The sequence below is a fragment of the Orcinus orca genome, chromosome 12, assembly GCF_937001465.1.
Source record: "Orcinus orca chromosome 12, mOrcOrc1.1, whole genome shotgun sequence".
Classification (NCBI taxonomy): domain Eukaryota; kingdom Metazoa; phylum Chordata; class Mammalia; order Artiodactyla; family Delphinidae; genus Orcinus; species Orcinus orca.
Window position 1 is genome coordinate 61,294,632 of NC_064570.1, and position 14,411 is coordinate 61,309,042.

Sequence of the window (14,411 nt, forward strand, 5' to 3'; positions counted from 1 at the left end):
AACATTATATGTCAGTTATTTCTCAATAAAATGAGTATAATTCAATATTTAACTGATAAGGAAATAATTTATTTACAGATAGACTGTAATGTCACTTTTATTATTCACAAGTGTTAGGTGTTCCCCAGTGGAAAATCAACCAAAGAAATAAAATATTTGCATCAATAGTGTGACTGTCAACACTTAAAATTAAAATTGTACTGTTGACAATGTTTTAAAACATTTCATGTTCAAAAAATTATATAGCAGTAAATAATATATGGGGGAAGATCTTTATAAATGTTAGGCATAAGTCTAAATATGAACTGAAACTCTTCCTAATCACAATTAAAATTATAAAATATGCAGTATGTCATTTATATATTTATATATAATAGTTATATGTGTTATGAGTATGTGTACATGTAAGTTATACATCTGAGATTTAAAAAAACCCTCATTGTATACTTTCATAGCCATAAACAAATCAATCTTGAAATAATAAAAATGACTTGAATGTGATACAAATACTTTGTAGAAAATAGAAAAAAAGTCTTTTGAAAGATTCTCCCTCCAAAAGTAAATTGTAAATAGAGGCAGATACATACACACAGAGCAGTCAATGCTCTCTCAATTTACCAATCCTATTTTATGTCATATTTTGTCATACAACATAGAAACTAGAGCTATAAATATATACTAGAATGTTAGATTTTCAAAAAATAGTTGAAAAGTAACCAATTACTCCACAAAAGAAAAACAAGTCACCTTGCACATAGTTGATGTAGATTCACAGGACTTTATATTGTTTTGTTCATGAAAAAGTCTTGCATGTCTCTATACCCATATCAGCTCAACGGTGAGTTGGCACCTTCTGAAGAGTCAGAAAAATGTTAGAATACCCAATTTCTTCTTGTGGCCCTAGTGCTAGAGACACTAACAAGACAGAGGGAACCAAAACAGGGAGAGTTTTATAAAGGGTATATTAATAAATTGAAGAATTTTCAGACACCCAATTACACATTTTTTTCATATTATTTACTTGTGGGACAACATGTAAATATGTGTAATTGGAGTGCCAGAAGTTAGAGGGAAGAGAAAGTTGAGAGGAAGGGGGGGACAACAATAAGAATAATTTGTGACTTCCCAACAATTAAGTTAAAAGAGGCATGTTGTAAACGTCAGAGCAATCATAAAATAAATAAAATGAAGGAATATATCTAATAAGCCAGAAGAGAATATAAGATGGAATAAACATTTTCAATACAAGTAAAGGCAGAAAAAAGGAGGAAAAGGAATAGAACAGAGAGAAACAGAAAACAAATAGCAAAATGAAACATTTAAAATCAACCATATCAGTATTACATTAAATATAAATGAAATAAACAGGAGTTAAAATATAAGAGTTTGTCAGACTAGTTTAAAAAACAAACAAAAAAAGACCAAATTCTATGCTACATGCCTAAAGTATGAAATATCACAAATGTGCATCAAGATGAATGCAGAAACAAATTGCTATAATCCTACAATGGAATACTATTAAGCAATAATAATGACTAAACTACTGATAGAGTCAACAACATGGGTAAATTTCAAAACAGCATACTGAGCAAAAGACTCCCCCCCACGCCACACACACACATAAGTGTTTGACGATTCTATTTTTATATAATAATAGACCATTTACAACTACTACTCTACAGTGATAAAAATAAGATACATAGTTTCCTGGAATGTAGGGAGGGCTGAATAAGGGAAGCTATAGAATATTTTACTTCACGATTGGGGTGATATTTAAACAGATGTACCTCAAAGTGAGAGAATTCATTGAAGCTTATGTCAATCATAATTTAATAAAATTCAGAAGGAGTATTAAATTAGAAATAAAATTAGTATTAAATTAGAATAAAAATATTATATCCAGAAATGTTAGTGTTAACATGTTAAAAGATGCTTAACAACACTTTAATTTATGGTATGTAAGCTTAAAATTATAATTAACAACAATGTGAAGACTAATTAGTAATTAATGTTCTATAAAAAATTATTTATACACACAAACTCACATACATATACATATACACTCACATACATACACACACATATCTAAACACACACGTAAAATAATTACCAATTGAAGCTGAGTACATTTGTTTCATGTGCGTTTCAATGACATAAGGATCCCGAGAGCTGTAACTTCCCAACTCTGGGTAAAAGCTGGAGCCAATGTCATCTGGGGGGTTGTGTTTCCCTTGTGGATATTTCTTGGCTATTCTAAGGTCCCAATGCGAGAGGATTGGATGGTTCCAATGTATATATTTACCATCAAATTGTGGATTTCCATACCAGCTGTAATAAAATACATGTAAAAAATAATTCCGAGGTGGCAGTTCTTCTGGGTAAGGTTCAGAGACTTTGGAAGGTTTCATAGTGATTTCAACACTTTTTAAATTCTTGACGTTTGTTTCACTGTCGATTCTGTCACTCTTTTGGGAATCAAAAGTTTTTACCAAATGAGGAGTTTGTTGCCGAATTTCTGGAAGAAGGTCAAGTCCAAAAGGATCTCCAAAAGCAGCTTTATGTGGTCTCAGCATTTTTAAACCCATCATCAGAGAGAAAATAAATAGAATAAAAAGTGACAAAGTGATGCAAGTCCTTCTTCGAAACTTTGCCATGATGTCATACTTTAAATTCCAAAATGGTAAATGTTTAGCTGTAATTTATTGAAAACCGGTAATTAATAAGTGGCATTAACAATATTTTCCAATATATTCAAAAGGAAAACTAAAGTCCATAAAGTGTTACACTGCAAAATTTTAAAGTGCATTATGACATTAACTATATAATCAAATCTTTATACAAAAGAATCTACATATGGCTAGACTGAACAGCAGTATGTATTCAGAAATATCACAATTGCATTTTTGTCAGACAAAGATTTTAAGAATTTAAGAAAATGAATATATTCTTCATCATTTGGACAGATTTTACATATACTGACTATAGAAAGGAAACACTCCATATAGAGAGACTAAAATTTTCTAAATATAAAATGAAGAGTTCATATTTAAAAAGGAAATATTTGAGTATATTAAAGACCTAGTCATTAAACGGAATTTCAAAAACTTATTCTTTGACTACCTCACTTCTAATGACCTGTTCTTCCACCGCATTTCACCAACTCAGGTGTCATACTCATAATCTTGATCTCGTCATTTTCAATCAAAACCATTATTTCATTTTTTTCCATTTTCTACACATACCCTTCCATGCTTTGAGCCTCTCTACTTCAGTACTCCCACACAGTCAATTCCTTTACCTTTTTGAGATGTCTAATCCACTGATTCTACCACTTTTTCACTATCACTTTTTTTTTTTTTTTTTTTTTGCGGTATGCTGGCCTCTCACTGCTGTGGCCTCTCCCGTTGCGGAGCACAGGCTCCGCACGAGCAGGCTCAGCGGCCATGGCTCACGGGCCCAGCCACTCCGCGGCATGTGGGATCCTCCTGGACTGGGGCAAGAACCCGTGTCCCCTGCATCGGCAGGCAGATTCCCAACCACTGCGCCACTGGGGAAGCCCAGTACCACTTTTTTCCTTCATGTTTTGTCTCTAGTGAAGCAGTTTATAGGCCATAGTTCAGCACTGAAATTCCTCATTTGCAAAACAGTAGGCCCTCCATATCCACAGGTTGTTTGAATCCACAGATGAGGAACCCACAGATACAGAGGGCAAACTGTACTATGCCACTTTACATAAGGAATTTGAGCATCCACAGATTTTGGTATCCACGTGGGTCCTGGAACCAATCCCAGCCCCCTCACGGATACTAAAGGACAACTGTACCCTTAACTTCCTTTACTTCTCTCCTTCCTTAATACTTATCTGGTAGAACCTCAAATAAATGATGCCTGGCTTGACCTTGATCCAGAATTACATAATGAGATTGGAGAAAAACACACACCATGTTGACTTTTCACTCTGAATTTATGACCATAAATTTCGGACATTCAAGATGGCTTAACAAGCCTATTACTATACCCCAGTACTTTCACTTTTCTAACCTCAAAAGAATTATTTCATTCCTTCTCATTTTTCATCAAACGTGCTACTAAATCACCAATTTCCTTTATTCTCTTCAGATAGACATGTCCTATACTTTGTAGAGAAAACAGAATCAATCACATAAGAAATCCTTTATCTTCCTATTAAGAAATTAACCTAGTAACATCTACTGTTTTATGTCAGCAAATATTTCCAATTTTAACTTTAGTATTGTTTCACTGCTTTGCTTTCCTTCTTCAAGAAGTGCTATTACTTTTATTGAATCTTTGCTGAATTTTTACAACTGCACCTTCTCTTTTTCACCTTTCTTCATTTAATTTTGATTTTTAAGTGTCTTGTTACCCTCTATTTCTCATATGGCATTATCTGTTATGTTTGTCTTCTAGTCTTCAGATAGGAATATGAATTTTGTCGATTTTAATTATCTTAATATTCTCTCATTTCTGAGTTTTCATAATTGTAATTTACTTGTTCATTCATATCTCACATAATTACTTTGTTTACTTGTATTTAAATATTAAGTTACAGTTGTTATATATTTATGAACATGGTTCTCTGGCATGCTTCAAGTATTTACAAGTTTAACTTTTTTGCCCATAATGACTTTGCATGGAATTTGACTCAAATTATTTTTTTTGTTGCTAAATATTACATGAAATAATTTTCCTTAATGTTTGAAATGAATGTTCAATCATGATAGTTTTTCTAGCTTCACAACTCCAGCAATCATTCTTCTGTTGTTTTTGTGAAGTTTTAATATGGCCTTGAATTTTTTTCTGAGATCAGTTGGGGTTTACTCCATTCCCACATTTACCTGGAATTTTTTATTTCTCTCACTTTTATTTTGTTCCTACCCTGCTCAATTTGAAAGTTATTTCCAGAAGTTCCTCTTCAATATGAGGCTTTGTCCTGAAAATGAGCTTCAGCTACTTAGATTTATTTTAAAATTTTATAAATAAATAAATTTATATCTTTTTGTTATTGATTTCTAGTGTGAGTTAACTGAAAACCTTTCCAGTGTGATTTCAACCCTTTGAAATATGTTGAGATTTGCTTTAAGGCTCAACCTATGAACAATTTTGTTAAGTATCCCATATGCACCAGAAAGGAATATATATTAGGCAGCTAGTGGTTACTGAGTTCTACATATGTCTACCAAACCAAATACACTAAGCATGTGCGTTATATTTTTCATATTCTCACTCATCTTTCTTCTACTTGTGTTAAAAATCCCCCACCATCATTATGCCATGTCTATAACTGCTTATATTATATAATTGTCACTGATGTTATTATGTGGAGACAAATTTAGGAGTTATATTTTCCTGTATTAAATCTTGTTTTATAATGAAATGTTCCTTCCCTTCTCTACTAATGGGTTTTGACTTAAATTCCACTCTAATATTAATATAGCTATAACATATTTTATTGGGTTCATGTTGGCACAAAATACATTTTTATCACCTGTCACCTTAAATGACTAGTTTTTTTTTTAAATATGACATTGCTTTATTGTTATTGTTGGTTTTAATCTAATCTGATAGTCTCTGTCCAATAATTATAGTATTCAGCACATTTACAATTCTACAAATATGGATACTATAGCTTTAAATCTACTTCCTACTTTTATCCTTAAATCTACCCTTACCCTTCTACTTGCTTTCCTTTTGGATTCCTTCTTACTGGCCCTAATTTCTCTCTTACCTTCTTTTTTTTTTTTTTTGTGGTACGCGGGCCTCTCACCGCCGTGCCTCTCCCGTTGCGGAGCACAGGCTCCAGACATGCAGGCCCAGCGGCCACGGCCCACAGGCCCAGCCGCTCCGTGGCACGCGGGATCCTCCCAGACCGGGGCACGACCTCGCGTCCCCTGCATCGGCAGGTGGACTCTCAACCACTGCGCCACCAGGGAAGCCCTCTTATCCTCTTTTTAATTGTTTCATTCTTCCCTATTTCCTTGCTAATCATACAATCTCTTTGCTATTAATTTAGTTATCTTAGTGATTACAAGCATGTACTCTCACTTGTCAAAATCCAGTATGAATTAGAACTTTACCGTTTCTTAAACAATGAAAGCACTCTTAGAAGATTTTGTTTCCTTTATCCCTGCCCCAACTTTTGGCTCCTATTTTAGTATATTTTATTTTTTTACATATACCTTATACCCCCCCAGATATTATATTGTTCTGTACAGTCAATGTTCATTATATTCACCTTTTCCTTTGTTCTTCACTTGCTCCATATTTCCATTTAAAATAATCTCCCTTAGGATGAAGAAATAATTCCCTTTAATAGGGTCTTTGGTGTTGGTCTGCTGATACTCTTTTCATATTACTTTGTTTGAAAGTATCTTTATTTTGCCTTCACTTGGACTTTTTATGTATACACTTCTATATTCGTAATTATTTTCTTTCAGCACCACCCTTATCTTGTCTTTGATTGTTTATGATGAAAATCCAACTATTATTTTTTCTCTTTATTCCTTTAAGGATAATGTATTTTCTTTTTCTCTGGTTGCTTTTAATATTTTTTCTCTTCATCTTTGGTTTTCAGCTGTTTTCCTATGGAATATATAGTAGTACGGTTCTCTTAACTTTTATCTTGCTTGAGGTTCAAAGTGCCTCTTCAATCTCTGGGTTGGTATCTTTCCTTAGTTTTGTAAAACTCTTGAACATTATCTCTTCAAATACTGCTTTTGCTCAATTATTGCTCTCTTGCTCTCTCATCTCTCATTATGGAATACATTACACACATCAGAATTTTATGTCCCATGTGTTTCTTCAATATTTTTTAAAATTTTCCTCCTTTTGTCTCTCCATGGTTGTCTGAATATTTACTTCTGAACTATTTTCAGTTTCCTGATTCTCTCCAGCAGTGATTAATTAATTTCAGTTATAATTTTAGTCATAGAATTTCCATTTGACTCTTCTTAGAGATATCAGTTCTCTGCTAAAATTTTCCATCTTCTTTTTTAACTCTTTGAATTTTTTAATCCCATTTATTTAAAGTCCACCTCTAATAACCTGAATCTGAAATCTTAGGATTCTGTTTCTATTGCCTGTTTGGTTTTTTCCTCTTAATATCTGTACAGTAACTCTTTTTTTTATAGGCTAGGTTATTTTTTTACTGAATTCCAGACATCATATATGAAAATTTTCAGAGACAATGTGAGGCTCTATATATTATTTTCCTTCTGAGAAAGCTTATTTTTGCTTCTTGAAGACTTCTAGGGTAGAGGAAGATTATCTTAATATAATCAGAGATTGAAATCTTCAAAACTAGGTATAAGTCCTTCCGAAGATTTGGTGTATTTCTGATTCATCTTTACTCCTTTATACTCATGGGTTCTGATATCAAAGTCACAGGTATTTATCAAGATCCCTCCTCTAGGATGGGCTTTGGAAGGGCCCTGAATTCCAATTTTGGTCCCCAAAGAGCCATGAAACTACCAAAAGCTCTATTCATTTTCTCAGCTGCCACTTTCTACTTAATTCTCAGCTTCTCTGCAGCTACTTTTGAATCAGAGGTTTTAAATAACCCCCCCTATTTCCTACCCTAATCTCCCAAAGAAAAATTAAGTTTTAGGGCTAGAATCATTCAAATACTTATATAATCCCACCTGAATTCCCTTATATCCTTAGTATAGTGAAAGGCTTTCTATACCTATGACTCAAAATTCAGATGCAATAAATAAAAAACAGATTAATTTAACTACATTAATTTTTAAATATATATTATCAAAAGCACTATAAAATAAAGTGAAAGGACAACTGACAAACTGAATGAAAATATTTGCAAGATCTTCTGTGTCACTCAAAACTAGAAAAATGTAAATTAAAACCTCACAAAGGTATCATTTCTTATCTATGAGATTGGCAAAAAATGAAAAGTATGAAACTACATCCTGTTGGCAAGACAGTGAGAAGCACTCCTATGCATTGCTAATGAATGCAAATTTGTACAACATTTTTTGGGAATTGGCAATATCTAAAAAAATTACACATCCATTTTCCTTTTGACTCAGCAATCCTACTTCATGGAATTTACCTTGAAAATACACAACCAATAGTAAGTACATAAGTTCATATACAGCATTGTTTGTAATTGTAAAATGCTGAGTATTCAGAAAAAAATGAGGAAGAGCTCTTTGAGATGACGGAAAGTGTTTTTCTGGATATACTGGCTAAATGAAAAAAGCAAAATGCAAGTAAGAAAAAATACATTTTCTCAAGTGAGCAAAATAAACATAGAAAAACAAGATTCTAATAAGGTTGATTATCTACAGAGTTAGAAACTGGGTGGAAAATAAGGGGAGATGAAAATGGGGTAGAAGGGTGGGGAATGGATGTAACTCTTCTCAGAGTATAACATTTTATGCAGTTTTGTCTTTTTGAGCCACATTATATTTCACATATTCAAAACAAACAAAAAATATTTAATGTTAAACTCCAGTTAGTAAGTGGGTTATTTTTTGCTATGAAACAGATTAGCAATTCTTAAAATACTTAACGTATATTGTAAAAATAAGCAATATATGCTGTGAAATGGGGCCCAGGTTTTTCACTGACAAAAAAAAAAGTGAGTTACAAATGTAGGAAGTGGGAGGCTAAAACAAAACTTGTGTTGTCAGATTGCAATTGGCAGTATCAGTATGGATGTATGGCTTTTAAAAGATTAATAAATAGGAGTGTGTGTGTGGGTAGGTGGGTGTGTACACATATAAATACATGCAATCTATTTCCTAGCTCTGTCCACTGAGAGAGTATAGAACCAAAGAAATCCTGGCAGCAATAAACACATCTGATGACCAGACTCTGAATTGTATGTAGCCCTGTCTACTTGATAGAACCAGGTTGATTCCAAGAACGTGGCCGAGAAAGTACAAGATGAGCTTGGGACATCTTGCCAGAAAATCAGGGAGTAGTCAAAAACTGTAGAGACATGTCCATAGGACACAGGAGTCAGCTTGAAGGGGCAACTACTGACTAAATCTGGGACAGTTTCAGCATCAAAATAATGACGAATAATAATAAATTATAGACATTAAAATAAGAATTCATGAATCTATACTGACATTTTTAAAATGTAAAAATAAATAAATGGAATAAAGAAGACATTTTAGAATACCAACTAATAAATTTAGGTGGAATAATGGAATTGGACTATCACTATTTGGCTACTACCATAACTGTATCAAGGAAGAATCATTAATGGATATTAAATGAGGGGTTAAAAGAAGCAGGGTTTATGAGAAACAGGATATCTACATATTGGCAAAGCATCTCCCCCCCAAAAGATATCCAATTAACTACAAAGAGAGACACAGTAACTTAACAGTGCAGAACCTAGCAGACACCACCTTAAACAAGTGATCAAAATTAACTTCAGCAGTTAATTTTGAATAAGTAGATATCTTGAGTCTACAGAGTGGATGCTCTAAGAAGAACACAGAATCACTGCTGTGGTATTTCTGTTAGTATTAATACAGATCTAATCACAAAGATACATCAGACAACATATTAAGATACTCACATACACAGATATGTACCTACATATATATATGTATACATATATGCATATATATGCATATGTACACATATTACATATAATATGTATGTAAAATTATATACAATGTAATATATGAGTGTGTATGTGTGTGTGTGTGTAATGATAAAGCAAATGTGGCAAAATATTACCATTTGGTGAAGTTGCAGGAAAAATATACAGGGATTGTTGAGTTGTTTGTATTACTTTTGAATCTTTAAGTCTAAAATTATTTGAAAATGGAAAAGAAAAAAAAAAGACTATCACCAGCAAACTGGAGGACATGAACTCTTAACATAATACCTGCTTATTTCGGGGAAGGACCAACTCATACAGTCCTTAAGCTTTGCACTGCAGGACTCCAGGGAGTGATATTCCTATGTATGGAAGGTGACAGCGTTGTGCATAGGAATAAAGGATGAGATAACCATTTTGACCTGCTTCTATGATTTGCTGTCCTAAAATTCCCAAGTTGTCAAGATAAAAACAAATCCTTCCCTTTACTTAAAGAAGGTAAGAATTTTGACAAGCCATTAAGTAGAAAAAAAATTATGGATATAATATAATCTCAACTACAGAGAGGAGGGAAGTGTACTTAAACATGTATAATGATTACCTCTGGGTAATCATTTACTCAGTGATATTTTCTTATGCTGTCTTCTAAAATTAGAACATAATATTTCATAAGGAAGAAAAGTTTGTTTGGAGTAGGTATTTTATGAGGAAATAATCAATGGTAATGAATACTGACAAATCATAGAGAATGGGAGGAATGACTACTAGATTCAGAAATTAGTAAAACATTGATTTTTGAAATGTTGATCAGCTGAATGGGTGAAATGCATGGAAGAGTCAGGATACATAATGGAAAGAATATTGATTTTGAAATCTGAAGATCTAAGTTCAAATCAGCTTTGTTGACCTAATTGTGTGACCCTGAGTTTTTTTAATCATCTTAAAAGAAAAAAATTAACTGTTCTGTTTTCTGACAAAGTTGTTCTGTAAATCATGCAAGATAACGTATGTGAAATAAAATGTAAAAGGGTAATGTTTTAATCAAATGTAAATACTGATCGGATTTTAAAAAAAGCAAAGTGAAGAAATATATGAAACAAATAGTTCTGAGACATTTTTCTATTTGTTAGATTCATTTCTCAGAGCTACGGATGAACACAAAACACAAAATATCTATTTATAAAAGCCGCATTTCCCCCCCTTTTGCCTCTAAATCTAATTTCTCTTTTCTTTTTATTTAATTCATTCATTTAAAATGTTTATCACATCATTGTAGGTGATCCACTGGCTCTACCCCAACCTCCTGATCTCAGTGAACAATAAGGCATCTCAACCTAAATAAAGGCAGCAAACCACTGTGATTAAAAGCATGGGCTCTGCAGTTCAAATGCCTGGGTTCAAATTCTAGCTGTGCCTTTTTTTAGCCATTTCACCTATACAAGTGGCTTGATCTTTTCCCCGCTTCTTTTCTCATCTTCACGAGTTATTACCTCACTCAGAGGATTTTTGTGAAGATGAAATAAGTTAATGTTATAAAACCCTTAGAATCATTTCTGGCTTAGTGTAACACTGAATAAATATGAACAATTATTTATTCTCATGATGATTATTATTAAAGATGGGTGTCTGGCAAGCAATCAATAACCAACACATAGTTTACTCTCTCTAAATACCTATTCTCCATATAGCTAACTTCTGAAATACTACTCTAATCCTTCAAGACAAGGCTGAACTGTTGCCTCTTCTTGATACCTCTCCCAATGATTCCAGGGTGAAAAGTACTCACTTTCCCATACAGTCTATTACACCATTACCTACTTTTTAAATTGGCTTTTTTAATGTATTGCTTCATGCTATTTAATGTATTATACCCCCTACTAGATTGTTCCATAAGGTCCAGAAATAGAGTCCTTACCTTTACACTCTAGTAGAACCCAATATGTCTTACATTTAGTCAGTGGCCATTAAATGTTCAGCTTAAAGAATTTAATTTCTGGCCCTTTTGTTTTTGACATTGGTATTTATTTGGGCAGTATGTGTATAAACAGATTCTACTGACTATACATATAGTTAACATGTTCAGTCTATACTAAACATATTATATAGGAAGAATCATAGATAGATCTAATAATTTCAAAAATCCATTTTAATAAAAATTATCATGTCCAACTTAGCAAAACGATGAAACTTGAGATGCCAGCAAGTCTAATGATTTTTAGTAGAAAAGGAGTGGTAGAACTACTTATTTGGTTTCAACAAAAGAAAGAAGTTTCAGAAGTCACCTCAGAGAAAAAAAATCCAAGTTAATTGCAGATGTAAAGGTTCCCAAAGTAGTAATGTACTCAATACTCAAGGTACTGGGTAATGAAAATCTAGTATCTTCAAAGGCAGTTTACATGACATAATAATACATAGAAATAATATGTTCTTTTGAAACTCAATGGCTTCTATTTTTGTGTTTGGTGATTTGGAGGTCTTTTCATCTTTTAAATGATTGTTTTTGACTTGGAGGTCTAGTGAGATATAAGAGATTCAGAATTAGTGGGATATCAATTATGATTTCGAAAAGGATTAGCTCCTACCCTGTTACTCAGAAAAGCCAAAAAGATTTCACTTTTTAATTATTATTATACAGATTTCTGGTTGCTTTTTTCTTTTTCTAGCTGTTTCCTAATATTATTTTCTAAGAAGCCATTGTAGAAAAATATAACTAACACTAGAAGACACACCTGGAACTTTCAAAATCCATTTCTGTACCACGAGTTCCTTGCTTAGGTCGGTTTTAATGTAAACATTTGTACCCTTTCGTTAACAGAAATTCAGTTAAGCATAATCTCATCTTACCATTTTAATCTTCCCAACAACCTATGATGTAGATCTTCTTTTAAATACCATTTTACAGATGACTGAACTAAGGTACAAAGCATTTGATAACTTTTTCCAAGTCTCTGGGCTAACAAGTGGCTAAGTAACCTGTCTGAGTTTAAGCAACTAGCAAGGAGCTGAGAAGTATGGCTCTAGAATTCAAGCTCTTGTCCTCATCTTATTCCACCTTCCTACAACATTTTAGACAAATCAAGTTTAGAGAATACAACACCATAAATTTTGTGACAGATGAAACTGCTGACATGTAGTCATGTTTTCATTTAAAGATTATGGATTTAGAAAACAACGATTATCTGTTACTTACTCATAAACTGTAGTCCAAATTTAATCTGAAGAAAGCTTATTATCTTATCATACACTTACTATTCATTGTGTGACTAAAAGCCAGCAGCTCTGGTAATGTTTTATGCATAAAGCCTGAAAATCCACGATTCACTACACAACACTATTTTTTCATGATTTACATATAGCTCAACATGGAGTAACACATTGTCATGAAAACGATGTGCAAACAACGTAACTTAATATTACCAATACCTAGATTTTATTTTGTATTTTTCTTTCAAACTATTGTCTAAATACTTTACCATAATCAAACCATTCCAGTCCAATTTGCCTTTTTTTAAGGTCATATAATTAATATTTTCCTCCCTTGTTTTATTTATTTTTTTAAGCACTTCCGCATTTTCCCTTAACTCTCATCCGCAGGGTCTTGCAACACTGAAGCGAAAACAAACTATCCTAACTGACTAAATTTCAATTTGCTCCTTTCGAAAATGGGAAAAGATACTATTCCAGCAGAGTTGCACCCTGCGATTTAGCAAACGAGAACAGTCTAAGATGATAGTGCCAAACGTGTGAACAGGTGAACGGAAAACCCATTTCTGCCTCGGCCTCCCCCCCCTCGCTCTCCTCTCCGGACGGCCGGGCGGCTGGAGACCGGAGCCCGCCACCTTCCTGCTATAGCCCAAGCCCGGTAGGCCTCTACCTTCCCACTTGCCCGCAAGGCTCAAGGCCGAGTTTGGGGACAAAAGGACACGGCTCTGAAAGGCTTCCGTCACTCCCGAAATACCCAGCTTGCTGGGGAGGGAAGGGAAAACCGAGGAGACAGGACGTTCCGCTCCAAAGAAGTGGCAGAGACGACGCCAGCAGGGTCGAGATAAAGTAGTAATACAGAAGGCAATAAAACTAACCCAGACAAAGTAAGGGGTAAGAGTGACAGAGTAGGGTGTCCCAAGGTCCCACAGCTCGCAGCTTGAAGCCCCCAGCCGCCAGCCGGAGGGGCGCAAGGTCAAAGGCCGTCTGCAGGCGAGCAGATTGGCTGGCGGGTGAGCGCGCAGGCGCTGGGGGGTGGCCCTGGTACCGGCCAAAACCTCATCTGCAGGGCCCAGAATCCTCCAGCCACTCACCAGGGTCTAGGAATTCAGCCACCAGTAGAGACTCGGCCGCCCGAGACGTTGAAGCTGGGAGTACAGAGAGCCCACAGCGGCCCTGCTGCGAGCCCGAGCAGCCCTGCCTCCCGAAGAGCGCTCGCAGAGCTTTCCGGGAGCCCCGAGGGGCGGGGCCGGGATGGGGCGGGGCTCACTGAGTGGGCGGGTCTCTGGTTTCCAGGCAGAAACCCCTGGGGTCTGTGAGGGACTGGAAGGGGTGTGGGTGAGAGAAGGGAGAGCATTTTCTGGGCGTCTCGTACGAGTGGAGAAAAGGCGCAGAGTAGAGTTGGGCTGGACTCGCATACTCTTTTCCCAACTAGAGATGACTCATTCCTCTGTTAGAAACTGGTTTTCTAAGGTTCTGCTGGGAAGCTTTCACTAATAAAGGACAGCTGTATTTGATGTGAGGTGTCCAAAAGTTGCTTTTAACTGGAGGACACTGGCTGTTTTCAAATTTTTTAAATTAAGGAACCGCTTGCCCTTTAAAAAAAAAATGA

At 34.7% G+C, this 14,411-nt stretch overlaps 1 protein-coding gene across 1 annotated transcript in view; it reads right to left on the reverse strand.

The window, feature by feature from the left end:
* MANEA (mannosidase endo-alpha) overlaps positions 1-14,051 on the reverse strand; it is a 73,936-nt gene extending 59,885 nt beyond the window's left edge. The window contains exons 1-2 of the mRNA XM_004264805.4: positions 13,894-14,051; positions 2,111-2,692 (exon numbers count right to left, since the gene is read on the reverse strand). Coding sequence (XP_004264853.1) covers positions 2,111-2,654 — 544 coding nt within the window. The 5' untranslated portion in view covers positions 2,655-2,692; positions 13,894-14,051. The remainder of the gene's footprint in view (positions 1-2,110; positions 2,693-13,893) is intronic.
* Between the last annotated feature and the right edge of the window lie 360 nt (positions 14,052-14,411).